At 45.2% G+C, this 25,587-nt stretch overlaps 1 protein-coding gene across 1 annotated transcript in view; it reads right to left on the reverse strand.

Moving 5' to 3' along the window:
• Positions 1-9,339: 9,339 nt before the first annotated feature.
• The window catches only part of EHD3 (EH domain containing 3), a 30,055-nt gene continuing 13,807 nt past the window's right edge, over positions 9,340-25,587 (reverse strand). Inside the window, exons 4-6 of the mRNA XM_009510369.2 lie at positions 14,093-14,505; positions 12,880-13,044; positions 9,340-11,386 (exon numbers count right to left, since the gene is read on the reverse strand). Of these exons, the coding sequence (XP_009508664.2) occupies positions 10,859-11,386; positions 12,880-13,044; positions 14,093-14,505 (1,106 nt within the window). The 3' untranslated portion in view covers positions 9,340-10,858. The remainder of the gene's footprint in view (positions 11,387-12,879; positions 13,045-14,092; positions 14,506-25,587) is intronic.

Raw genomic sequence — 25,587 nt, forward strand, 5'->3', positions numbered from 1 at the left:
ACCCAGATATAACGGAGGTCATGCTACCCCCAATAAGATAGGTAAATGCAGAACTCATCCTCGTGTCCCTGGAGATTTCAGCTTTTTTTGCGTGTGCTAGAAACCGTGAGTGTTGCTGGAGTGCAAAATGCAGAACTTGAGAGTAGAGGCTGCAGGGTAGGACCAGAGGTGTGTGCTGAAGCTGATCTACTATCCCTAAGTGGTGATAGACTTGACATGCTCCTCTCACCTGCTGCCTCAGCTGATGTGCTCGGGTTTCTTGGACCTGGTCCCCATTTCACATTCAGCAAAACAGAATGTATTTTGCAACACAACATGGTTGGGGGAGGAGAGGGGGGAGGAATATGTATTGGTCCTTCCTTGAGAAAGTCAATTTTTATCAGAGGAAAAAAAACCCAACCCAAAACTCAAAACAGGAAACTCTTATCAGCTTGCCAGGAAGCTCTATTGCTTTGTGGAAGTGTTACCCTACGGTCATTGCTACTTTCCATAGCTGTTTGTAAGTAATTTATGGCTTTAAGATGGGCGTCAAATCTTCCATGCAAGCAGGGGAGAGGCCCTAAACCTGGAAGGGGTAGTGGTAGGAGTGGAGGGTGGAGGGGAAATACCAAGGAACAGGATTTGTATATCTTACTACATATATTTACAATGATAAGATTTTCATTGTCTTCTATGGTAAATTATGATCCTGTTTTTGTTCTGTATTTGGATCAGGAAACAACAAACCTATGTCTCAAAAAATGCACAAACTTTAGTCTTCAGTGACTGTTATTCAGCAGAAGTAATCGAGGGACTCAGGATGATACGCAATTTATTGGCAGGAGAACTTCTAAATTATTACCGTACGAAATTCTCTGTGCTTGTATTCCAAATGTGTGTGTCTGTCTCTCTATCTAAAACTACACATATACATATAAAACTATTAAAACTTGCCACGAGGTGTTGGCTGCTTCTTTTTCATGCCCCAGTGTTGATGTGCCTATCTCAGACATAGAGGGCTTGCCCATGTCCAGAATTAGTTTCTTTAAGAACAACAACAAAGCATTGTTGGATTTTAAAAAAAAAAAAGGTATGCGATGGAGTAAAAAGTATCTGTAAACTGTGTGTACGTGCGCTTGTGCCTTATGTATTGAGATCAGGGGCTTACAATTCAAATCGGCCAGGTAGCTGTGCTGAACAGTGCTGGCTCCTTGCCCGGTATTTCCTTTTATTTTACTATTTTGTCCCCTGGTGTATCTGTTTGAGTGCTTTGTGGATTGCTGACACCCCTGTAGTCACCTGACATTACAGCAATCTTCCCAACAGAGATATGTGCTGTCCTGTGAGCTCTACTGGGCATGAACGATGCAAAGAAGGAAGTGCAATGCTGCTGCCAGGTTATCGTGTTCGTTGCAATGACTGCTGACTAAAGTGCTTGTTTATCTTTTAATTTGTGCTGGCAAATATCTTTTGCTTAAAAATAAGATTTGAACTTTTGTCTGGAAAGCTGAGCTTCTGGTACGTGAAGGAGAAAGAGAATTTCCAAGTGTATAACCCATGACCAGTGCTCTTAAAGGCAGTTTGGCATCAGGACTGCATACTGGGATGATGCCCCTGGTCAGCTTGCTGAGTGCCACCGGTGACCCAGAGCACATTTCTGTGGGCTCCTGGGCTCTGGCCTGGCATTTAGAAATACACTATGGCATGACCAGGCTTTGGGAGTGTGGGGAGTGTTGCTTTTTTGGGAGCAGTGCTATTCTCAGCATGGTTTGGGATCCTTCTTGGCTGGAGGAGTCCTGTGAAACCGACATCCGAGAGGGTGAAGATCTCCATCCTTCCATCTCATCACAGATAACGGGTGCGTTTTGAAACCTGCCTGCTTCTGCTCTGATATCCATCTTGAAACACATCTTTGAACACACAGATCAAGTTGGTTTATTTTGTGGTGGTTTTTGGTGGGTTTATGAGTTTGGTGGTTTTTTTGGTCCCCCCCACCCCCTGTTTTTTTTAAATGATGACTTAAACCCAGATCACCCTGTGCAAAGACGTTCAGCACACCAATGTTCAGTGCTTCTGGAAAACGGTGGTGTTTCATGATTGCTTGAAGTCTTTGGCCAAGCATAGTTGATACACAGAGGTACAGCACAATAGCGTGAGGTGCACTTGTATGTGAACCCATTTTTCTCTTTTAATACGCACTTATCTTTCTAATAGGGCATTTGAAGACATTTGTCTGAAACCCAGTAAACAATGGCCTTTTTCTCTCCTTGGACTACATTCAGTGGTTGCACTTGCACTTTGTTAGGAAGTAAATAGCTATTTGCTGGGACTGTAAAAATCACTCTTCCTCTCCTTGTACCTTATCTCATCTTCCTGGGCAGAAGTCAAGAGCCACTTTCTTTCCCCCCGCCCCTTCCCTCTTGGCTATACAATTGAATACAAATGATCCAAGAGGTATAACATGCCAGGTATTTTGCACACTCATCGCTGGGGAGCTGATAACAGCAGCCTGTCTCTCTTGGAAATGGCCTTTTGGCCAGCTCTCTCTTGCTGGAGTCAGCAGTTGCTTGCAGGGCTGGGAGGTGCTTGTCTCCCTCATCACCCCTTCAGTGAAGGACTTTGGGACAGGCAATAAGGTTGCATCTGATGCTTTGAGGTGCCTCAAGAATAATTAATGCTATAAGCTCATTGACAGGTCCTGTGGCTTAATTACAAATCTCTAGCCAGGGTGGTGGGGTCCTTGAAAGATGTTTTCTTAGCTAGAGGGGGAAAAATGGGCTGTGACAGGTCTGACTAGCCCTGGGGATGGTGGGAAGCCAGATCTGAGCATCCTCTTTCCCCAGGGGAAAGAGCCACCTCCAAGTGGCTAAGGTGAAGCCCACCAGCCCTGTATCACCCTGACTTTGGCAGCCTTTCCTCCAGGTAAATCACAACGCTGATGTTCAGGTCTGCAGCAAGAAGCTGTAGAGTAAATACCCTTCTGGGGAAAGGGGAAGTGCTGCAGTTGGTGAGTGCCTCTTGGGCCGTGACGGTGGCCCGTGGCTCTCGGCAGGACTGCGCCAGCTTTTGTTCCTAACTGTCCTCCTGAAAGAAAGTGGTGAAAGGCCGCCAGTCCACCCTTATTTCTGTGAAACGAAGTGAAATGAGTGAGGCGACCCATTGGAAGCAGACCATTAGAAATACTTGTGACCTTGCATGATCCCTACAGGGCTGGGATAGAGGCAGCTGGAAAGGGCAACGTGTCCTTGTTTGTCACATTAGCAGTTTACCCTCTCCTGCCCTTCTCTCCTGTGAAGGAGACATCATGTTTCCTGCTGGGTGGAGAGTAGCTGCTCTCAGGTGGCTGGACAGACCCTCCATGGAGGCATGACCTGCTTTGAACATGCTCTGCTTGCAGGCAGCCTGTACATTGCACCATGGCCAACGTCCAGCAGCTTCCCTCCTGTCCCTTGGTCCCATCTCTGAGTCCCTGGGGTTCCCTTTGTGCCTTTGGCCACTTCTCCCAAGGGCTGGGCTGGGAAGCCTCCTCTGCTGGGTTGCTTTGGGACCTGACACAGGCTGCCTTTTTGCAGGGGGCTACAGAACAAGGGCCATCAGTCTTGCCTGTCTCAGAGGGTCTTTGGGATGTCAGGATAAGTACTTTTCTTTCCCCTTCCCACTCTGCAGGCTGGATGGAGATCTGTATTTTCCCCAAAGCCCTAGAGAGAGGGGAAGAAGGACAGAGAGTGACCTCAAGAAGAGGAATTGCTATCAAAAACCACAGGCAAAGCTCTTAACTGTTGCTTCCAGATTCTCACAAGAGATGTGAAATGACCTTGGGTCTGTACTGAAATGCTTCTAAGGCTGAGATGATGTGGCGCTTCTGGGCTTTAACTGAGCCTTTGTAGAGGAGTGAGGGGGAGGCAAAAGCTGTTCAAGCCTAGGCTTTGCCACTTCATAGGCAGCATGTGGTCTTCTCTGTGCTGTTCTGCCTAAGGGCTGCGCCTGAGGCCTGGAAGAGCCTCCTCCACAGCATTCCGTCTCCTCACAGACTTGGGGAACGTAGCTTGCAAGGCTGGGAAACTACTGCAGGCAAAGGGCTGGAGCAATTGCATCAGCAGAGCTTAAAGGAAAGTACTGCTGCCAAACCTCACTGCCTTGTCAGTCACCATTCCTGCAAAGGGTTGGGGGGGGTGGGGTGGGTGGGGTGGGGCGGGGACGGACAGACAAAAAACATCAAAAAACCCACCACCATAAAGGCTGCATGCTTGCATGGCTTTAGGCCAAGTACCATGGTCTTAAATAACATCAGTGGTCCATGGATTAAGGTTTCGTTGCTGTGGGCATGGACGTCTCTGAGGCATTGCTATACTTGGTGCCTATAGCTGGCAAGGCAAAATCCATGTGTAGCTCTGTCAAGAACCAATTGCTGGTTATAGCATGTACTGCCTGCCTTGGGCTGAAGCAGGGTTGAAGCAGAGCTTACAAACTAGGTCCCAATGTATCATTGGTACTTGACCATAGTGGGTTTTTTGATTAAGGCTCCCTGAGAGACCTGGGATTGACATTTACTCCTTGCATAACTTGTTCTCTAAATACCTCTGTCCACACCTGTGTATATAAGACATCTCTGGGCAGTAAAACTTCTTTTTCAATTGCTCTTCCAGTTGCTGGATTATCTATTGCCCCTGAGCAGCCTACAAAGCTCCAGACTAGCACTAAATGGTAACTATTAGATCATCTTTCCCCTTTCAAGGCTGCTCAATTTCAGAAGGAAGAGTCAGGTCTCACATGGCTCAGAAGGAAGAAGGGATTTAGATGTGCTTTGCTAATGTATGTTGGTGACTGCGGGTGGGACCCCAGGGACCATGCCACCATTTCCTTTTATGATTTAATCTGCAAGCTGTGGTTTCTTGGCAGAGAGGATGGTCATCGGTCTGCTTTTACCATTTAGCAGGCTCAGTCATCAAAGATGATGCTATTAGAGAACTAATCTTCCTGTGGCAAATGGTGTGAGTTCCCTAGCTTGCCAAATGTTTTCTCCTTGCTAGAATTGGATTGATGGGTGCTAGTTAGCTGTTATGGATGCTTAAGCTACTTAGGACTTTTCTGTGTATACAGAGGAATTGAAACTCCTGACTGGCATATGAAGGAACTCTTTACTGACGGATTGGGTCCTTCCATGCTGATTAGGGAGCACCTCTGCTTTTGAGAATTTAACATACCTACTAGCTGCCAGCTGGGACCCTGGTTATGCAGTTATGGTACAAACCGGGAGACACCTGTGCTGCGTGACATGTAAAGTTTAAAGGTGGTTGGATGCAGATAATTCCATTTTGTCATCTTTGTGAATGGCTTAAACAAGGTAGGCAGACAGGCAGTGAGCTCTTATTTTGATTCCTTTCCACTGTCTAAAAAAACCAAACCAAACAAACAAACAAACACACCCACAAAAAACCCTGCTGAAATCCTGCCTTGAAAGCTTTTCGTTCAAGGAGGTAAGTGAAGTGGTCAGAGTTTTCCCTGGGAGCTGCACTTCCTTCTGACCTCTGTGCTGCCATTGCCTTATAAGGAGCTTCTGTGATTCTCATCTTGCTGATAAATGCGTAGGGTGGTAGGTTGAGCAGTGGGTAAAAGCTGCCTAGAAAGAGTTTTTAGTTGGCATTTGCTTGCAGGGATCCTGTGTGAGGTGTAAGGAGAGGAATTCCATGCATACTGCCTTTGTCTGCATGACAGCACAGGAGAGGAGGACAATACAATCCAAGGCCTATAAATACTTCCCACATTCATGTCTTCAGAAGACATTAATGGAGCCCTTGCTGATGCTTGTTTACACGACACGTAACTAGCTGGAGAAGAGCCCATTTTAAACCCTAGCAACCCATACAGTGTTTGACGTGCTCCTGGCCAGCGAAGCGATCAGTGGAACGGGTGTGCCGTGGAGAATGTGTGCAGTACTCGCCAGGGATTTCTCTCCCTTCGGGCAGAGAGGAATTGTTTCAAAATGCGTTCATCCTGCTTTAAATACTAGCTTTGTTACTCTATCTGCAGTGCCTGAAGAAGTTGGAAAGCTACACAGCGACTGACTTGCCTGCGCTAGCCTTGAGCTTCTTACCATGTTGAGTTTCCAAACTAAGCCTTGGTTTTCCCCCACCCTTGCACAGACTGGGAAGAGGAGGGAACTGCTTGTAAGTATAAAGAAGGAAAGTGAAAGACCAGAAAATAATAGATGCTGTATTGTGAAAGCTCCACAAAAATAACTTGGATGTTACAGTCAAGCTGCTCCTCTGGAATAACTCAATGCCATCCTCCATGAGGGTTTTCAAACACCTGTCTGTCAGGCTTTGAAGGACTTGAGGACTTCCTAGTCTAGGAAAGGGTTAAATCATGGGGTCTATCATGACCTTTGATTTGCCAAAGCCTAAATGTGGAGCCACCTAATTAGTCTTACCACAGCCTGTCCCTATAATAAGAGAAACATTGAAATAAACAATAGCAGAGGAGGAAGCTATCCGTGATGCAAGAGGTGTAGCATGTTCTGAGGTAAATTCTGGAGAAGCTTGTCCCTGGTTCCTGCTGGGCTCGTAGAAGCACTGTTGCTCCACGTAAGGTCAAATCACCCATAACTCTGTGTTCCCCCACCAAAGGCTGCCATCATACAAAGCGTTAAGGTATAATAAGGAGACCAAGTTAAAAGAACAGTTTGAATTTCATTGTTGTATGAAGTTTATGTTGGAACTTAAGATGATGGAAAAACTGATTCTAACCTTTTCTGTTTGATTAAAAATCCCTCTGAACTCCAGCATGCTGGATAAATTCCAGCTCACAGAAGTAATTGCCTTTTGCTAAACTACACACCTCCTGTGAAATCTTATTCAGGGAACTTTGTGTAATTACTATCCTTCCCTTCAAATACATGGTTCTATAGCACTGTTCATTCAATCTGCCTGTCATGTTCCACAGTAGAGAGAACTTAATTTTCAAGCCCATATATTAGCCCATATAGCATGTAGGTGCAGATTTTTCTTCCCGAAATCCTTCCCAGAAAGGAATAGAAATGAAAGAAGACCAAATGCGTTCCTGTCTGGCGAAAGGACCTTTTTGTTCTTCTGACTGTGTGAAAGCTCTTCTGTCTGAGGATGGGTGGAGTGAGGCATGAGAGAATCAGAGAAGCAAGTGGTACTGGTCTGTTCATGTGATTAAACCCTCCCTCCTCCCCCCAACATGAGTAAATAAATAGGTTCCTCTGTATAACGTCCTGGGGAAACCTTGTCCAGTAATTGAGAACTGCTCTGAGAAAAAGGAAGTGCTGTCGGACACAGATAATCACCTTTGAGACCGTGGCTCTGTGAACTGGCAAGAGCATGTGTGGGCTGGAGGGCTGTGTCACAGCCTGAGGTCCTGGTGGACTGGGGAAATCACATCCTTGCCACCGATGTGGGATGCAATCCAGGTGCCTGGGATTGCCCAGATAGTCATAACTCTGAAGGGGGGAGGAGAAAGGGGGGGGTGGGGATGTGCAGCTGCTGTCTGTGGGAAGGGGATGGAGAAATAAATGCATCTTTTAATCGCCATACCATTTGTACGTATAGAGAACCTCAGGGTGCTTGAGGTTTGGTGTGGGTTTTTTGCAGTTTTTCATTTTTTTTATTTATTTCCTGAAGAGTTTAGCAAGTGTGAAATGTACTGGATAGACTTATCGGAATGTGGAGGTCTATCTGTAAACTGCCTCTCTGGAAACACAGCCTCCAGTTGCTGTCCTGTTCCCTCTCTGTAACAGGGTTGATTTGTCTCCTGTCCTGTTGCTGAACTGCAGTGCAATCGTATTAAGTAACCGCATGTTTCTCACTAAAATGCTGGTGCTGGTTTTTCCCCTCTGGTGTGACTGGGGAAGTTGCACTCTGACAGCACAAGTGGTTTCTGAGTGAGTGTTGAAAGAAACCCCCCCCACGCCACAGCGCTGTGGTGGTGTTCTGAGCACTTGACCTGGGCTGGCAGAGCTCTTCGTGCTGCTGGCCTGGTGGCACTTGAGGGACTCCTGCTGAAACTTCCTGGTGAGGCTGGCGTGGAGATGTAAAGAGGAGCCTCTGCACGATGCACGGAGCAGAGGCAGGAGCTGCGGCATGTGCTGCAGCGCTGGCAGGCCCTAGCCGTGGTGTGTGGGGCGACGGCTGCTACCAGTGACACAAAAAATCTTGCTGTTTCCTGTTTAACAGCAAGGGTTTTTTGTGATGGCTAAAGCACAACTGTGGGCAACGCAATGAAACCTCATGTACTACACGTTTTAACAACAGGCTAGGGATTTGGTTTGTGACCTCAGATGCCCAAACAATCAAGCACAGAAGGCTTTGTGCCCAAAAGCCATTTGATACCTCTTACAATGACTTTTTCGCCTACCTGAGCGCCTTGCTGGTGTATGCTGGAAAAAGGCTAATAGACCTCATCTCCTCCCACCCCCTCTGAGAGAATCAGTAAGCTTCTGCTTTTAAATTTCAGCATGACACGCTTGGCACAAGCAATGTGCTGTATGAAAGTGGTGCCCACACAGAGGTAGGCCTAATTCAGGGTGCTCTGTTCACCCTCGACCTTGTCTCTCAATGTGGAGTCGGATACAAGTGCCACAGAAAGACCTGGAGAGCATTATCAGATGTGCACGCTGTAAGGCTGGTTAAACTGGGGGTTACTGGGTAACTGAACTAGTGTGACATACAGGCTGCTGACTTGTCCCTAAATCTGCATTTATTGCTGCTCGCTTTCCACCCTATGACTTCCTCTCCCCTTTTCTCTCATTCTGTGCAAATGCTAAATGGAAACTCTGCCTACCGTTACTGCTCACACCCTCTTTCCGAGTGCCTCCCCAGCACTTTCCTATATGCTCTGTCTTATTCAGTGCATCTCAGTACCCCATTCTGGGGGTAACGATTGTTGTAATGAACATGCAAAGAAAGGGCAATGAAGAAGGAAGTAAAATTAGAGCTAGCAAGACTTGACTAAGATATTTTTGTGTCCTTTTCAGGTCTTCATCAAGCTATAGCGTTCTCATTTGTGACTGGCAGGAGGAAACTCTTTCAATATATTCCTTTTCCTAAAGAAGTATTTATTTGGTTGGTACCTCTCCCGTGTTGAATAAGGTGAATGGTGGGTATAATTCCACTTGCTTCAGCAAATCTTGAGGTTGTGATTAGACTGCCAGAAAAGAAAGGAGACATTGCAGATGTTAACCAGCCATTCAGCAGTGCACATCCGAGTCCGGCAGGGCTGATCTGTACACGCACATTTGGGAATGTGCTACCAATGGTTTCCTCATTCTGTTGCATGTAGCAGTAAGCTTTTTTGTTTTCAGCTGCATTTCATTTTGCTATGTAAATAAATAGACAGATCTGGCCTTTCTTTTTTAATAATGTTTTAGGACCAGGGTACAAAAAAGGTTAATGCATTAATTTTTAAGACAAGTGATAAATGTTCTGCAATAAGCACATACTACATACACAGAATATATTTCTCTATATAATATGAACACAGAGATATAAAATAAGTTATACTTGTCTTGGTTTTTCATCACAGTAGGAGCTCAGCTTATATAAAGTGACAACAGGAATTGGAACAACACGCTGCTCCAAAGCAACAACAAAAACCAGAAGAGTGCCTGTGTGTGTGTGAGTGTGTTTGGGAAACAAATTAGGAAATCGAGGGATTTCTGCCAAAATCAGGTCTTGAAAACAAAATTTTTGGGAGAGCATGGAAGACAGGGGAAGGTCTCTTAGCTCAGGGTAGAGGTTCTGGAGGGGATCAAGTGTTACTGTGTGGTGAGGAGGTGGGCGGGTGAAGGCTGTTAACACCTCGGTTGTATTTGTGGGGGGTGCAGGTAAGCTCTGCCTGCTGTCCCACTTGATCTCTGCTCTTATGATGGACTATCTACCTGACAGTGTGGGGTTCTTCACTGTAGGAATGGGACCTAGTAGCTTTCACTGTGCACAATGAGAGTGAACATATCACTTCACAGGAATGATAAACACCACCGTTGCTCAAAGAGAAAAAACACTATCCACTAGTTTTGAAATGTTCAGTGAGCCTGGGAGTGTGTTCCTCCCTTCCAACCCACCTGATATCTGCCTCTAGTGCCCCCTCCTTCTGTTCCCCTTGGCGGGGTGGTTCTCTTGGCCATGCCTGCAGAACAAATCTCCCCTGGGGACTGAATGGGAGGTAGAGGCGAGTGGGAATTCTTCGTGCCTGTCCCACAGTGAACAATGAGGAACTCCAGCTGTCCAGTTCAGAGCTGTTTCAGATTTTATTTCTATTTTCTCTTTAAGGACAGGGAAATTCTTGTAAAATTTGCCATCTAACAGTGAATCAAAGTTCCTAAAATTCTTAACACTGAGGTTTAGTATCTAGTATTTTAGTGTGGGCTTATGTTAATTAGGAAGTGCTCTTTAGTTTGGCCAATAGTTTGGAGACCTTGTGTTTCCTCTTCCCTATCAAGATCTTGTTCTCCTGAAGTTTGTGAGACCCATTAAAGAGCAGAAGGTGCAGCCAAAGCTCAGGAGTGATTCTGGCAGTCAGCAGATTTCTATTGGTGCCTATTCCACTCTCAAAAAATGGAGCCCATTTCAGTTTTTCTTCTAAGTCTGCTTATCAGATTCTCCTAGTCTCAGTATCCTTTCTTTACCTTCATCTTTACAGACTACACATTAGAAAGCAGGGACATTACACTGGAAGAGTTAATTGCATATTATCGTGAAGAAGATTGGGCTTTTTTGTTCTGCTTTAGTTTTTTTTCTTCATACAGCAAAATAGGTATAAATCCAAAGGTGATCTCACATCTAAAGGTATAATTTAAGTAAACATGTTTTTTCTAGATCTTTTTTCCCCTTCCCTTTCCCTCTCCCCTTTAACCTTCCTTTCACTCTGTTATTTTCCTTTTGGATGGAGGGAGGAGATGGGAAGGGAGCTCATTTGGCAGCTCATGACCCTCCAACTTGACTTTAATGAGATGATTCGCCAAGGCAAACTCCTCATCATCCAGCATGCCATCTTTGTCGATGTCAGCCAGTTTCCATATCTTGCCTAGCACCGTGTTGGGCAGCTTAGACCTTACCATCTCCTTCTTTGCATTGGCACCAGTTATTTTACCATCAACAGGCGAGAGTGTGTAGAAGATCTCATCGTACATGGGCTTGTCCCTGGCCACCACCCACTCGGCATCATCGATCCCTTCGCCAGCGCCTTCACCATAGCCGTGGCCAAATGGCCCATGCAAGGTGCCCTCAAAGGCTCCTCCCTTCACCATCTGGGTTGGCCGCTGCGACTCTTCCTGGCGTACAAGCACCATGAGCTGGGCAATGTCATTAGCCAGCATGTCTTCCACAGTCTCCAGCAGCTTGCTCTTCAGAGGCTGGAACTTGCTAAAATCCTGGGCTTGCAACTGATCCTTAAAGTGGGACAACATAGCAAGAGGTGAGTGACATAGCTGTGCACAGTGCAGTAACAGTGTGGGGTGCGATGCCTGTCTGCTGCTTGGCTCAAGAAAACTGCTATTGCAGAGGAGTGGGGAGCTCAGCATTCCCTCCTGATAGCCTTGCTCCTCAGCATGCGATAGGCTCTCCCTGGCTGCCCTGGCTCTTACTTAAATCCTCTTTAAGCCTACAGAAAATTATCTTAGCTTACAAAGGGGGGCTGGCATGGTACAAAGAGGGGAAGTGGTTTACTCAAAGGCCCAGGTGATGGTCGTACGCAAATAACACTTCTCCTTTCCAAGCCACATAGAAGCAATCTCCCTGAAGACAAATTGTTCAAGGCAAACTGGTTGTGCAGCTCTTGCTACACCCTCCAGCCAGCGCTCTGCATTCCCTCCCCCTCTGTGCTCTGCAAAGGAGATACCACTCTGGCAAAAGATTATTTTACTCATCGTGCAGTGCATCTTCAAAATGCCATAAAACCAGTAACATGTCTGTAAAGAGGTGAACATGTCTTTACAGTATGGCTCAGCTTCTGTAATTTTCACAGCTAAGCACAAGTGCTTTGAGCAGGGCCTGGAGATAATGCTCTTCTAAAACTGCAGAATGACCTACAGCCTTATCCTTCACCCTCTGCTCGTTAAATCCACGCTACTCACCCATACTGGATTGGTACAGTTATTTTTAAACATACATTTTTAACAAGCAGTGAATGGGATCTTCTACTGGATACACTCCATAGATCTCATTCCCAAGAACTTATGGAAAATATACTTTAGAAAAAGAGCAGATGCTGATTTTTTCCATAGGGAGCTAGTAATGACTTCAACAGCTAGCAACTCAGAACAGGTTTCTGCTTGGACTGAAGCCACGCAGCAATGTAGAAGTGTCCAGCATTGTTTGAATATACAATACAAGGCTCTGATCCAAGGTCCTTTGAAGTCTTTGACTTAAATGAACACTGGGTCAGGTCTCAGCTCTGCAGAGCAGAAAACTGGCTTCTTTGCTTAAAATAAAAAAGAGGCTTTAAGTTTTCACACCCTCCTTTCTCTCTTTCTAGAAACAGAAAGTGAAGTAGACAAAAAAATGCCGCTCTTGAGGAGAGGGGCACATGTAGGCTTTTCGGGATATAGCTTTCCTTTTAATATAAATTAGCAGTATTCTTAGCCCTGAAAAACCTGCAAATGGAACCTGGAATGAAAAAATAAAGAAAAATAGACGAAATAATTTGCTGTGAAGTGCTATTCAGGCAAAGATTTCAGAAATGAAGGCAGCTGTAGCTTCACATGAGCTCTATGTGCAATAAGTGTTCATGCCCAAATATAGCCTGCACATCTCAGCATTACAACCGGGCTTCCCCACAAGCAACAACAATCAACGTCTGTGTGGCTTCTGTCCCATTCCCTGTGGTTACTCTAACGTGCTTTCCTTGGATGTTTGGTGCCTTGGCCAAGATGCTACTGCTTACCTGCATCTTTCTCAGATTAGGGAAGTCTCCTGGTGAGATCTGATGCTCCCGTTCAATCCGGGCATAAATCTCTCCCAAGTTGTTAACAAGCTCTTTCTTTTTATTGTCTTTCCCAAACATTGAGGGCATTTCCTTCTTTAGGGAACTGATGATGTAGGCATGGACCTGAATGGCATTAAATGATATGGAATGAAGACGACAAGTGTTAAAGCACACATCAGAAAATTCTTCCCAGCAGAAAGTATCTGTGATAGGACTCAGCCCCATCTTGTCCCACCCTGAAGAGCAAGCTCAGCTCCTCAGCTTGCCTATACCTACTGGTTATTGCTCCAGTGCTAAGAGCTGCTCAGCTGTGTGCTTTTGTGTGCTGCAACAAGGTGAAGGCAGTGTATGAGTCTGGGGCATACAGAGAGTAACATTCATACGCACCTCCTAGAGGGAGTGGTGTGTGTTTGTTTGGGTGTTTTTTTGTTCTTCCATTGGGCATAGCCTTCCAGGGAATAGTCCCTTTCTAGTCCAAACCAAACGTACAGGTTTTGGAGCTCTCCAGGCTTTGTTTAATATTTCAGTATGAATACCAGTCCTTAATTAATGTAACATTTTGGCTGCCTTTTTTTTTTAAGGGTGGACCAAGCGGTTTATCTTAGAAATGAAGACCTTTGCACAGAAAGCTTTCTAGGGATATTTTAATCTCTTTTCTCAATTGATATGGGGTTCTTCCCTGTATTCTGAGGGGCTTCATTCAGCTCACTTCAAATATTCAGAGGTATGGTAGGCTTATTTGCTATTCTTGTGAGTGTCCACCACCTCTGCATCCATCTAAACTAGGTATCTCTCGGCTAAGAAAGTTTAAGGCAAAAGACATATAGCTTACAAACTCCCTCGGTGTGTCATTCTGACATACTAAATTGGTCCTAATTCTCACATTGCTACCACAGAGCAACTGCTTTCCACACCCCTTCAAGTGCTACCTGCTTCAGTCTGTGGCTATCTTCCTCACTCTGGCCTGTCATAACTGACACACCAAGCAGAGGAGGTGCTTTCTGCCTTGAAGTGCATAGGATTAATATGCTGGGCCTGAGTGAAGTGGGGTGCAAAAAGAGTAGGATCCACCAGCTCTGCAAGCCGAACTGGCCAAAACCACTTTCCCATAGCCTTGCATACTTCAGACAGCTCAAACTGAATGCCTCGGTTCTTCTATGCCAACACCCACCTTGGCCAGACGTGCTCGCTTGATGAGATCATTCAGCTTCCTCAGGGCTGCATTGCGGGGCAGGCTCTGGATATCCCTGAACAGGTCCTGCTCCTCTGCCTCAAACAACTTGCGGTTGTCAGGGATGAGCAATGGATGGGACCAGAAGGAGCCAATGTAGACCCTGATGACCTCAGGAGTGTTTACGATCTTTCCCAGGGACCACATGAGGGCACCGTACACCCGCATCAGCTGTTGAGTCTCTATCTGGTCAGCCTTGTTGAGAACAACTCTCATCTTGTCCTCATGGTTCTTCAGGGCCTTGATGACCTCAGAGAATTCATCAGAGATGTCCAGCTTGTGCGCATCAAAAAGTAGAATAATGCGGTCAACCCGCTCTGCAAACCACTCCAGTACAGCGGCAAAGTCATAACCTGCAAGTGGTGGAGGAAAGGCAGAGATGTACATGCATATGAATGGGAGTAGAGAAGCCTGCTGTACCCGAATGATTGCTGTCTGAGGGTAAGCTTGAAAAGAGGAAGCTTCCCAGTACCTCAGGTAGCTTGATAAAGGAAACATCAAACATCATTCCTTACCCCAGAGAAGGTGGAGATGAGGCACTGTCCTTCACACTGAAACGCTCAAGATGCACACAGTTAAGGACAGCTCTCATCTTCACATTAAGAGATCACCCAAAGTAGTCTTGAACTTGGGCCACAGATGCTTCAGTCAAATGTATGTCATGGGGAAACTGCTATATTCAAACAGCTACTGCAGAGTCTTGCATGTGGCAACGAGAGGTCTAGCTTCTCAATTTCTGGCCATCAGCATAGCCTACAAAGGCTGTAGAAAGCTGGATAATTGCAGTGTGTGCACCCAGGCTGGTCTGAAACCCATATCTACTGCTTAATAATTCTCAGGTCTTGTCTGATTGTGTGAGACTAACTTTGTCCCATCCAAATCAAAACTCAGGATGCAAATAACCTGCCTTACCTGAGTAATCATCCTGTCATACCTGCTACATGTGCACAAAGTAAAATGATCTGTGTTTACTTTGCTAAGTACTTGATGCTTACAAGACAGCATTGCTGTGAACACCAGAGGCAGACCTGAGCTACAAACAGTGGGTTCAAATTTCACACACCTCAAAACTAAGGATAGTGGATGCACAGTGTTATTAGACTTGGGTTCAACTCCATGTGATACAGGGCATGATAAATAGTGTGTGTGGAGACGTTTTTAAAACAACAGCAATGACAGCAAGCAAATGACCACCCTTCCTAGCTCTGGTATTTTTTCCACATTCTCTAAAGCAGCACTGAGAGACTGGTGCTCTCCCTTTGCTCTGTCAGGCTCTCCTACACTGTGCAACATTTGGGGTTATCTGTGTTGCCAGTGCGCTGCACTCTGTTAGGAGAGATCAGATCAGAGCATATGCTACTTGCATTCGAAGTCTTTAACATACTATTTTAATCTTGGCTTTCATGAATAAATGTATGATAATTAGTTCAGTGATTTTTCCACTCCCCGCCCCTTTTTTAATCTTTTTTTTTTCCTTTCTGCGCTCTCCAAAACCTAGAGGGCAACCACTCTATCCTAGTCTTTAGATCAGAACTACAGAAGGGAGGACTGAGCTCTGATCTTGATTTTTGCCACTGGCCTTTTCTCCCTTGTGACTAAGCAAACTGGGGTGAGATCCTGTCTCTCAAGTCAGGAGTATAGCCTGTGTAAACTTTCTCTTCAGCTGGATAAATTGGTATTAACTGTTTTCTACTGAGAATTTTTATACAACTGCAAAGTATTATTAGTGGGCAGTGTTTTGCTTCAGTCAATTATAGTTTGTTCCTTACAAGAAAAAGGCGGAGGGGGGGAGAGTGTTCTTGCATGTGGACAGCTTGCTCTGCCCTCTTCCATAGGATATACAGAACTTGTAGCTGGATGAGACAGATGTTTGTCCCACCAGTGGCTTTCTGCTCACTCAGGATACCAGTGCTGCCTCTAGCAGCAGCAAGCAACGCTGGGCCCTGGCTCTTTCCTCAGCTATGTTTGACGCTGACAACTTCAGAGAATTCAGAATTGCTATTACCTTTGACAGAGACCTGCTGAGTATTCAATATATTATATTGATATCTGTATATCTTGCCCAGTCCATGTGTCTGACCTCAGTAATGATCACGAGTCAGACCCTCTTAAAATTGAAATAAACTTGGTCCTACTTGCTTTCAGATATTAACAGCCTTTTAACCTTAGATGTTCTCACTGTAGGGAGCTCACCTCCATGAGTCTAACTGCATATCTGCAACAAAGCTACGCATGCCGACCTCTTCCCAAATTGTACTAGGAGGCACTGGCAGCAGGACAGAGTGAATGCTGATATCTCATTTCACTTGGACTCGGTGCAGGCTGTAAGCTGTCCCTCTGCAAGCAGATCAATGAATTTGCAAATGGGGACACTACCCCAATCCCTTCAAACTTTGTTAAACACGGAATGCACACCCACACCTAATGTTCAGTTCTGCCTGGCATGTACTGGAAGCCATCTAGTGTGGCAGGATAGTTTATTCTTCATACACAGAGCCACACAGCTTGCTTTTTTACCATGGAAGCAATGAGTCAGGGCGACTTTGTTTGGAGATGTTTGTGCATTTAATCTTGTCAAATCTCATTGACTTGGATGCTTTCTTGTCAAGCCAGCGCTGGTTTGAATTGCACCAGGACTGCTTCTTCCAGCCTTTTTCTTGTGGGGATCAAGGGGGAAAAATGTAATTCATCCTAGGGCACCTTATAATTCTACAGTGATGTCCTGTCACAGACTGTGTGGATGCTTTCCCTCTGGGAGTAGATGAACAGCCACTGTTAGAGTCTCTGTGTTAACAGGGGCTGGGATGAGGTAGGGAAAGAGTCTACACCAGACACTCAGCCCACCTTTTAGTGATTCAGTAAAAGTGGGGACTGATTATTTTAAAACAACAACAAAAAAAGGGTATTGTAGTTTTGGTATTAGCTGAGGACCTGGAAGACTGACCTTAACCATTTGATCTGCCTGGGTCTCAGGGTCTCTCTTTCCTATTCATGAACAGAAATGTTGCTCTACCCAACAAGAAAAGGGAATTTATATCTGCTCAGACCTTTTGTATGTTCCCAGCTGCTACAGTAACATACACTGAGTCTTGAATGTCCCTGCGGACTTCATTAAATGTCTGGATTGATTAGCAGACTTTCTTTTCCAGCTTCTTTGCTTGTTAAGAGATATCCTCTTGACAGTTGTCCTGCATATCTCCACTAAAGAGAGAACAAAGCCCTGGGGAGTAACACTTGCTGTTGTGACTGCTCTGAAACATCACCATGGATTCATGTGCATCCTGTGCTGGGACAAAGGCCCAACCCACACATTCCTCTTGTATAGTCTGCTAGCTTTGGTGCTTAAGGGAACTTGTGAGACCTCTCCTGTTGGTGCCCAGCTAAGCAAGAAACATCTCTCTTTGTGTGCAGCTCTTAACAAGTTGTTTAACAAGTAACAAGTGCTGATCACATGTGCATCCTCCTGTGTGGAGGTAGTTGGCAGGAAAAATAAGTTGTATGTATTTTGTTCTTAAGTGACAGAATACTTTAGAGGAGGAAAGAGAAGAAGATTATCATGAGTATTGTACTGTTGCTTAACGCATAGCATGGCATGTGGAAAGGACAGGGGGACAGACCTCTGTTTACAACTATCTAAGAGTCGCTGACTGTGATGGTGTTTTCTCACACAGAGAGGTGCCTAGAGAATTGCTACACAGGTGATTCACAGGGTTGACATTTTAGTTTTGCTTTTAGCATATAAAAGAATAGATTACTACTAAAGCATTTGGATAGTGGGGTGACAGTGTAAAACTCTACGGACAAGCTATTATTAATAAAGAAGTTTAAAAATAGGGTCTTAAATTTGTATTTTAATGTTTAGTTCAGAGCTTTCATTTTCAGAAGACTCTCCAACAGCATAGAGAACTCAAAACCTTTCGCCTGACTCCAGCCAGAGCTGGAGGTGCTCAACACCTGAAAACAGATAAAGCTCATTCTGTAACTAAATCTAAGCACTATAGCCTTGCTTCAGTTCCCCTCCTGACCCTTTTTTATTTCACAGATGCATAGGGCTTGACTATACTTTCTTCTGGCAGTTTATTACAGTGTGAGCTTAGACCAAGAACTGATCTTGATCTACAGCTAAATTAGGAGGTTTCTAAGTGTCCCCTTGCTCATTTCATTGCAAATACATTATGTCTCTTTATGCCCCCTCTTACTGTTGTACAGTGTTGCCAAGGCCTCTCTCAAAAGCAGCCAGTTACTATCTCTGATTTGGCAGCATTTTAGTGATCGGTGAAGCTACCCACATAAAGTACAGTTTTATTGTGAATTTAGAGGGCATTGGGGAAGCCATCTGCTTGCCAAAGCTGCAAAAATGCAAAACCATTATTACAGGGATGTTCAGACAGAAATGTGAAGGGGAGAATTTTCTGTTCAGTAATTCCTGGCTGTTGTGGTTGCACTTGCATTTCTGTTGAAAAATATGATGCGTATTTAAACATTCTCTAATATCATTGATATTAGACTTCTTTCACATATGATATTAGCAGCTTCTTTCACAACCTCCAGATAAGGTGACCATTAATAGAAAATGAATCCCAACCACGCAATACTAGGACGACAAGATGAACGCGATAATAATTTTCTCCTATCATATGCTTTTTCATGGGACAGATTTCCTTCTGACAGCATGAAAAGGACTCAACAGACTTAATACAAAGCTGACAAGTCAGCAGGACTGTCAGTGGATTCAGCCTCTAGAGAAAAAATTATCTTCTTGCAGACACCCTGCCACCTAGACACCATAAGGCAGACTGGCTTAATGAATACTTGTCTGTGCACTATTGGAATACCTGGCAGCACGCATTTCACTAAGATCTGTCAGGATTATGCAATGACATTTCTGTCAAGTCAGACCAGGCATGATAGAGTCTTTATGCTGACTGTGGGAAGACGGATGATACCTGACCCAGCATGAAATCTGCCTGGCTGTAACATTTTTAAGCCAATTTAAACCAGCAATGAGTCAGTGTGTATTGGTCCAGCATGTTCACTGTGTAGCTGCACTGGTGGTTGTTTTTTGTGGTGGTGGTGTTTTTTTTTTTCATCTGATAGTAAACTCACTACTGGAATTCCTGTCTTGTGGAACTGGCCACAGCCCCTGTGGCGGTGGAGTTCAGGTGGGATGGGTGGGGCAGATTAAGATCTGAAAAACCCAGAGCTACTGCTTTGCACCAGGTATCTCACAGTTTGCTCACTGTACTGCTTTAAACTGCACTGCTGCTTTTAGAAATTTGCCTCTCTCTTCTTGAGTTTTAGTCACTAGGAGCTCCCTTTGTGACCTTTTAAAGGTGGTATTATCCAGAGACTGAAAATTCACTAGATTAGAGGGCTGCAGGGCAGAGCTCTATGGCTGTGTCCCTGTTTGTCAACTGACAGATTGGCTCTGTGTCTGAGGACAGCATCAGAAGAAGATGGGATAGTTGGCATAGTGAACACTGACTACCTAGAGAGGGAGCAGCTCTTGGAGATGAAATGAGTGCCTATTCCAGGCAGCTAATGACTTGATCTGAATTTTTAAATTGAGTAAGAGGCTTTGGAGGCTTAGTCTAAGTGGTGACAGTGATGTCCTGCATGAAAGCCCTTCAAAGTCCAGCGAAGAAGACTATCTTATGGCAAAACAAGCAGGCAGCCCACACACTGGAGGGGGAAAATGTGCCAGTGGGGGCAGGTGTTACCCAAGTGTGACAGATGGCTGTAAGCAAAGGAGAAGGAAGGTGACATGATGGTCAGGGGAAGAAAATGAGGGGAGGAGGGAAGGGGAAGTGACACATCCCTTTGAGGACCCACAAAGTGAGTGGAAAGCAGGGTGAGTGGCTGTTGTGAGACCCAGGGAGGGGTGGCGCAGCAGAGAGAAGAGCATGCTGGGGAAAAGTATGAAAGATGAAACAGCTGGGACTGGGTGGAAGAACTGTGATTTGGGCAAGTTTCTCTCAAGGTGAGGAGCTGGTGGTGCCAGCAAGGAAAAGACAGAAGGGATGATGAAAAGTGAGGGGTGGGTATTGGATATACCTCACTGCAGCTCATCCTAAACCATCTCTGTAAAAGGCTGCCATACTCCTCTCTGGAAGTGGCTGCTTTCCAAGGGGATATAAAGAGATTCCTGTAATATATATCTGTGGGTGTGTTGGGAAGTAGACAGAATCCTTCAGGATGAAAGGATTTCTATGAATGTTACATGTCATAATTTCTAGAGCAGGTCTCAGCTTGCTGATCACTTCTGCCTTTGCCTATACTTAAAGAAATAATCTGTCCTGGAGCTGGTGATTTGCAGCACTAATAGCTCTATCTTCCAGCCAGTGCTCTGCATTTCTTCCCCCTCGGTACCACAGAACTAATGAAAACATTACATATGTTTTGGGGACTTAAAAGTTTCCAAAGCAAAGGCAAAAGGACTCAATATAAAGCACGGCAAATCTGCCTATGTTCTCAGCTAAGAAAGATAGGCTGGTGTCAGACTTCTAATGCCAACGTTTACATTAACTAGTACCTGAAGTGGCAGACTGGTCTTTTGCTTTCATGTTGTTTATTACAAGGGCTTCAGGATTTGGAAGAGACCTGGAGCCTGACAGTGCTCTTGCTTTATGTCAGTGGAAGTTGAGTGAAACCTCACTAGACACATTCAAGTTGGGTGGAATAAAACTGATGAGAGCATTGTCCAGAGCAAAGTTTCCTTAGGACAGCCTGTTTAGCTTCTCTGTGCACACAGCAGAACTTGTCCCCTCTACCCTTTACATATTTATATCTCTGTCATTTGTGACAGATGGATTGAGTGTTTCCTGGTACTTGGGCCAATCCTCAAAACAGTTCCTAGCCAGATTTCGGGACTTTGGAAGGCATCTGAATATAGGCCAAGTTTTTGAGAGAGGTCAGTGCAGAGTTGCACTGACACATAACTGGAATTCTGAGGAAGTTTTTCTTTACTATGGTGTCCCAACACAAACTGAATTCTCACAGTACACATAGTTTAAATTTGGGGAGAAATTATGCTTGAAAACCTGACCTGAAATGGCCGTCAGTAACTGATAGCTCCTACCAGTGACCAGGAAACACAGTCCTTTTCCATTGTTACTCAGGATGCTGAAAGAATACATGATGGGGATAAATAATGCAAATTGAGGAGATGCTGATGGGCATGATGAAACAGGATATTTCTGGAGTACACAGTAGACAATAAAATGGACACATTGAACAGTTGATCTAAAAACCAGACTTGATAAATCAACTGTTCAAAATCAGGCAAAATTTAAGTACTTCCTGTATAACAGCAGTGGAGAAAAAAGCATAGCCCTTTCTATCCACACAACTATTTAATCTCAGTTCTTTTGCATTATTGCATTATTTTTTTCTCTTCCAGTTTTGGAAATGCAAAATATAGCAGTATTTCCAACGCAAATAACGAGGCCAGCACCTCCCCCCTCTCCTCACCCCAAACAAAATCATGGTTTGGTTTCCCAAAACCCAAATAGCACCTTGAGTTTTTGTCTGCATCCTGCTTTCAGGTCAGAAGAGTTAAGGTTGCAGCTTCGCATATTTCTATGAATAACAAGAGCCAGAACTGTGCAGGCTTTATGCTCATTTTTGCATTGCTCTTAGAGGAAGCGCAGCACTGTGTGATTGTAGGACCTGAGCCTTTCAGATGAACAGTATGCCTTTGTGAGACTGTGATAAAAATCACACAAGTTGGCAGAGTGGCTACTGTACTGCAATAATGGAGGTGAACTAGGAAGTCAAAACTAACCAGTGCACTTTCATCCTCCCAGGCAAAGTGAATTACAAAACATAAGCAAACATCACCAGTGGGGAGTATTACAGCAAATATTTGAAATGCCTCCCTTTTAGAGGCTTTCAGGGCAGATGCTTTCAGTTGTGTATCATACTGTTGGTAGCCCACATGACAAAACTCTCTGGAAAAATATTTTCTTATTGCCATTGTACCCTAAACAACATTGCATGAAATGGGAGAATGTTAATTCCCTCAGTGTTTGCCTTTCCCTTCCAAGCATGGCTATTTGAGACACAGTCAGTCTGAGAGCTCTTCACTGCCTAAGACTGTTATCCATTAGCATTTTTCTTCTCACTGTCAGGCTGGTGAGTGACTAAATATCCCTGGTGCTGAAGCTGCTGATCACTGGGAATTCTTCTTTTCCAGGAGAGACAGAAAGCCTAGTGTGTGGTTTCCTTGGCTATGGGGAGCCTGGGCTGCACTGCAGCCAGTAGAATGGAACTGGGTGGAAGGCTGGAGAAAGGCTGCAATAGCAGTACTGGGAAGAAAGCTGATGGGCAGTGGCACTGCCAGTCCTTACCTCCCGGCTAGGACCTTGTGCTCACTGCTAATGCAGGAAAGGGAGGTGGTGACATACATAGGGTGAAGATGAATTAAGTGTTCAGGATATATTCAGGAAGTACTACCCTGAAACAGGGATCAAATACAACTTGGCCAGGGCATCACCGAACTTGGTAGACTTGGATCTGCTTAGCTCACAGCACGCGTAGGTCGAGACTGATGGTCAGCAGAGCATGTAAGACTCACTCCCCCAGAGACAGCACTGCTACTGAAGTGCATGAGCTGCTGTTACCAGGTGCCTCAATTAGCATGGCAGACTGCTCAAGATGATGAATTATGAAGAAGTCCTAACTCCTGCCCTTGCTCTGCTGTACCGCATGACCTGCAGTCCTTCCCTTTGTCCTGATTTATTTCAGTACAGTCATCCCTTTCTCATCCTCCCTCCCAGCAGGATGGTCTGGGCTCATTATGTGACACCATACCAGTGTTTTGCAAATAGACAGCATCGATATTATTACCAAATTGTCAAAGCAGCCAAAACTGCGCTGCTTTGGTACCTCTGCTGCCTGCTGTTGCCTCATGCTCAGCTGGAAACAATAAAAGAAAGGAGAAGAACACAGGGCAAGGGATAAGGTAATGCAATGCCTAGTTCTTTACATGTGAACATAGATCCATGCCCCAGTACGTGAAAAATACCAGAAGAGAAGTGGCTATTCTCCAGGCAAGGATAATACAGAACCAGTGAAGGGCAGGATGCATTGGGCAATGACATCCTGGGAACACTTCCCACCGTGCCTGTAAATGAAACCTGTATGTCCTAGGGGGTCTAGCTACCATACCTGTGACATCATGGGTGCCCACCACAAAGAACTGTATGAGTCACAGGAGCTCAGCAGGACAAATCACTGCAGGCAGCTCCTTGGCTATGCTTCTTACTGGAGCCTGAGAGCTACAGCAGCAGCTGTGTCAGTGCTGGTGATCTCATTGCATGCTGAGGGGATGTGGACTTCAGCTATGACAGACTGCATCACCCTCAACTGCTTGACAGGCCTAAACCTGAAGGTCTGCTACTGGGAAACTTCATGGGCTGCTCTGTGGGAGGAAGGAGGCTCTTATGATCATGTAGTGGTGTCTGGAAGAGAGCCAGTGCGGAGCTCTGTTTCTCAGGATTATATAGCATTCCTTGGAGGAAAGCTTACTACCCATTTGCAAAGCCCTGCTGCTGGCTACATGAAGCTGACTGCTGCTAGCACTAACACTGGCATACTGCTGCTTCTGCACACTGTCTTGTCCACTGGGGAAGGGACTGCGTTATCTGTCACGTTAGTCTTCCCAACAGTCACGAGGCAAAGCTTCAGAACCTGGTCTTGGCCCCTGATTCATTCCTTTAAACCAGTTTCCTCGCTCCTGCTCCTTGAAACGTGGATGCAATAACAGGAACAGCTATTGCCTTGAAATTCAGGGGTATAAGGTGGCTCTCGTGGATTGCTAAGCTTTGATACCATGGTTATTTTGCTGAGCTGGCACTGTATAGATCAGATAATGCTCTTGATGTCTAATGGGAAAGGAGACAGACTTATGATGTTCCCAGTGAGAGGAATTTCCTATTTTTAGAAATGCTGCTGGTTCTCATGGAATGGGCAGGCTGGGAAAGCCTGCCACATCTTCTGCATCTTTACTTTTCCCCTCAAATTTATGACAGAAAGCTGCTTTACTATTCACTCCCTTCCCTGACCTTGCATCACAGGTGCCCTAGTCTGAGGGTCTTAAAACCTACTGCTAGCAAACAATGGAGCTAAAAGCTCCCCTGCTCCTAGCAGTTAAGAAACTTCGAAGTGTCTCTTGGGAAACCTCTGTAAGAATCCCTCAGGTCTTGCTTCATTCCCAAGTGAAACCTGAGGAGGCTGGAAAGGTATAGAAAGGCAGGAGCATTTTGTTGTGTCAGCAGCTTTTAGTACTGTCTTGTTTTCTGCCTAGAAACCACATTATTGCTCTATCTGCCTCCAAAACCAACTTGTTAATGAGGGCATCTGGCTTGTAAGCTTAGTGGCAAAGGCGCCAGCCTCACCACTTTTTCCTATTCCTTTTCCATGGGAGCCTAGAGGTGAGTAGTCCCTTTGAAACACCAGCTTCCTTCAGATATGCTCAAGCCAAAGCCTGGCAGTAGCCCTTCCTAAACACAAGCACCTCGGTACTCTTTTGACTCTTTCTGCTCCCTGGGCTGGATCCCCCGCAGACAGAAATTGCTGGAGTTCTACAAGCTTCAAGAAAGCTATGTTGATCTAAACCAGATGAGGATCTTGTCCTGTAGCTATTGAAAAGCCCTGATGCGGCCCATGTGAGCAGTTTCAGAATGTCCTGCATATAAATGATGATGCAGTGAGATCCCACCTAGCCTATACTTTTAACTGTTGTGATTAGGTCAGTTGACAGCTGGGTTGTGACAGCCCCCTTGTCTGGCTAGAGGTGTAGCAGAGCAAATTCCTGGGATTGTAGGATGAGGAGATGACTGTGCTCCATCTAGAGTTCTCATCTCCTGGCAAAAGGGTGAAGTGACCATACACTGTAGTCACAGGGCCAATGCACAAGCACTTAACTGCACTAAGGGCAGAAAAACTGTCCAGGAAGAACTTGCCCCATATGCTGAGACAAGCCTCCAGTCCTACAAATAGGTATAGTGTGCAAAAGGTTAGAGAACTGGGAATCCCCTTTAGCCTTCTCTGCTTATGAGGAATATTCCCTCAGCTGTTCCCAAATGTTTGGAGAACCACTATTGGCTTGGATCATAGTGCACCAGTGAGTTTCCTAACACTGCACAGCTGTGCATCAGTATGTTCTGGCATTGCTTGCATTTACTAGAGTAGCTGCAGAAATGAGACACCAAGACCCCCTGGGAGGCTGATAAAGAAATTTTGCAAAAGGAGGAGCAAGAAGTGCCAGAACATTTTGCAGAAGAATATTTTTAGTACTGGAAATAGCTGGAAAATACAAAAATATATGCCAGTATTTGAACTGGTGAGGAGATTTAGGAAAGGGGCTATCGAAACTTTTTTTGGGACTTGAAATGGGTCCATTTTGACTCATGCACAATGTTGGTTTGGGGTTT

Source organism: Phalacrocorax carbo, chromosome 3, assembly GCF_963921805.1.
Source record: "Phalacrocorax carbo chromosome 3, bPhaCar2.1, whole genome shotgun sequence".
Classification (NCBI taxonomy): Eukaryota; Metazoa; Chordata; class Aves; order Suliformes; family Phalacrocoracidae; genus Phalacrocorax; species Phalacrocorax carbo.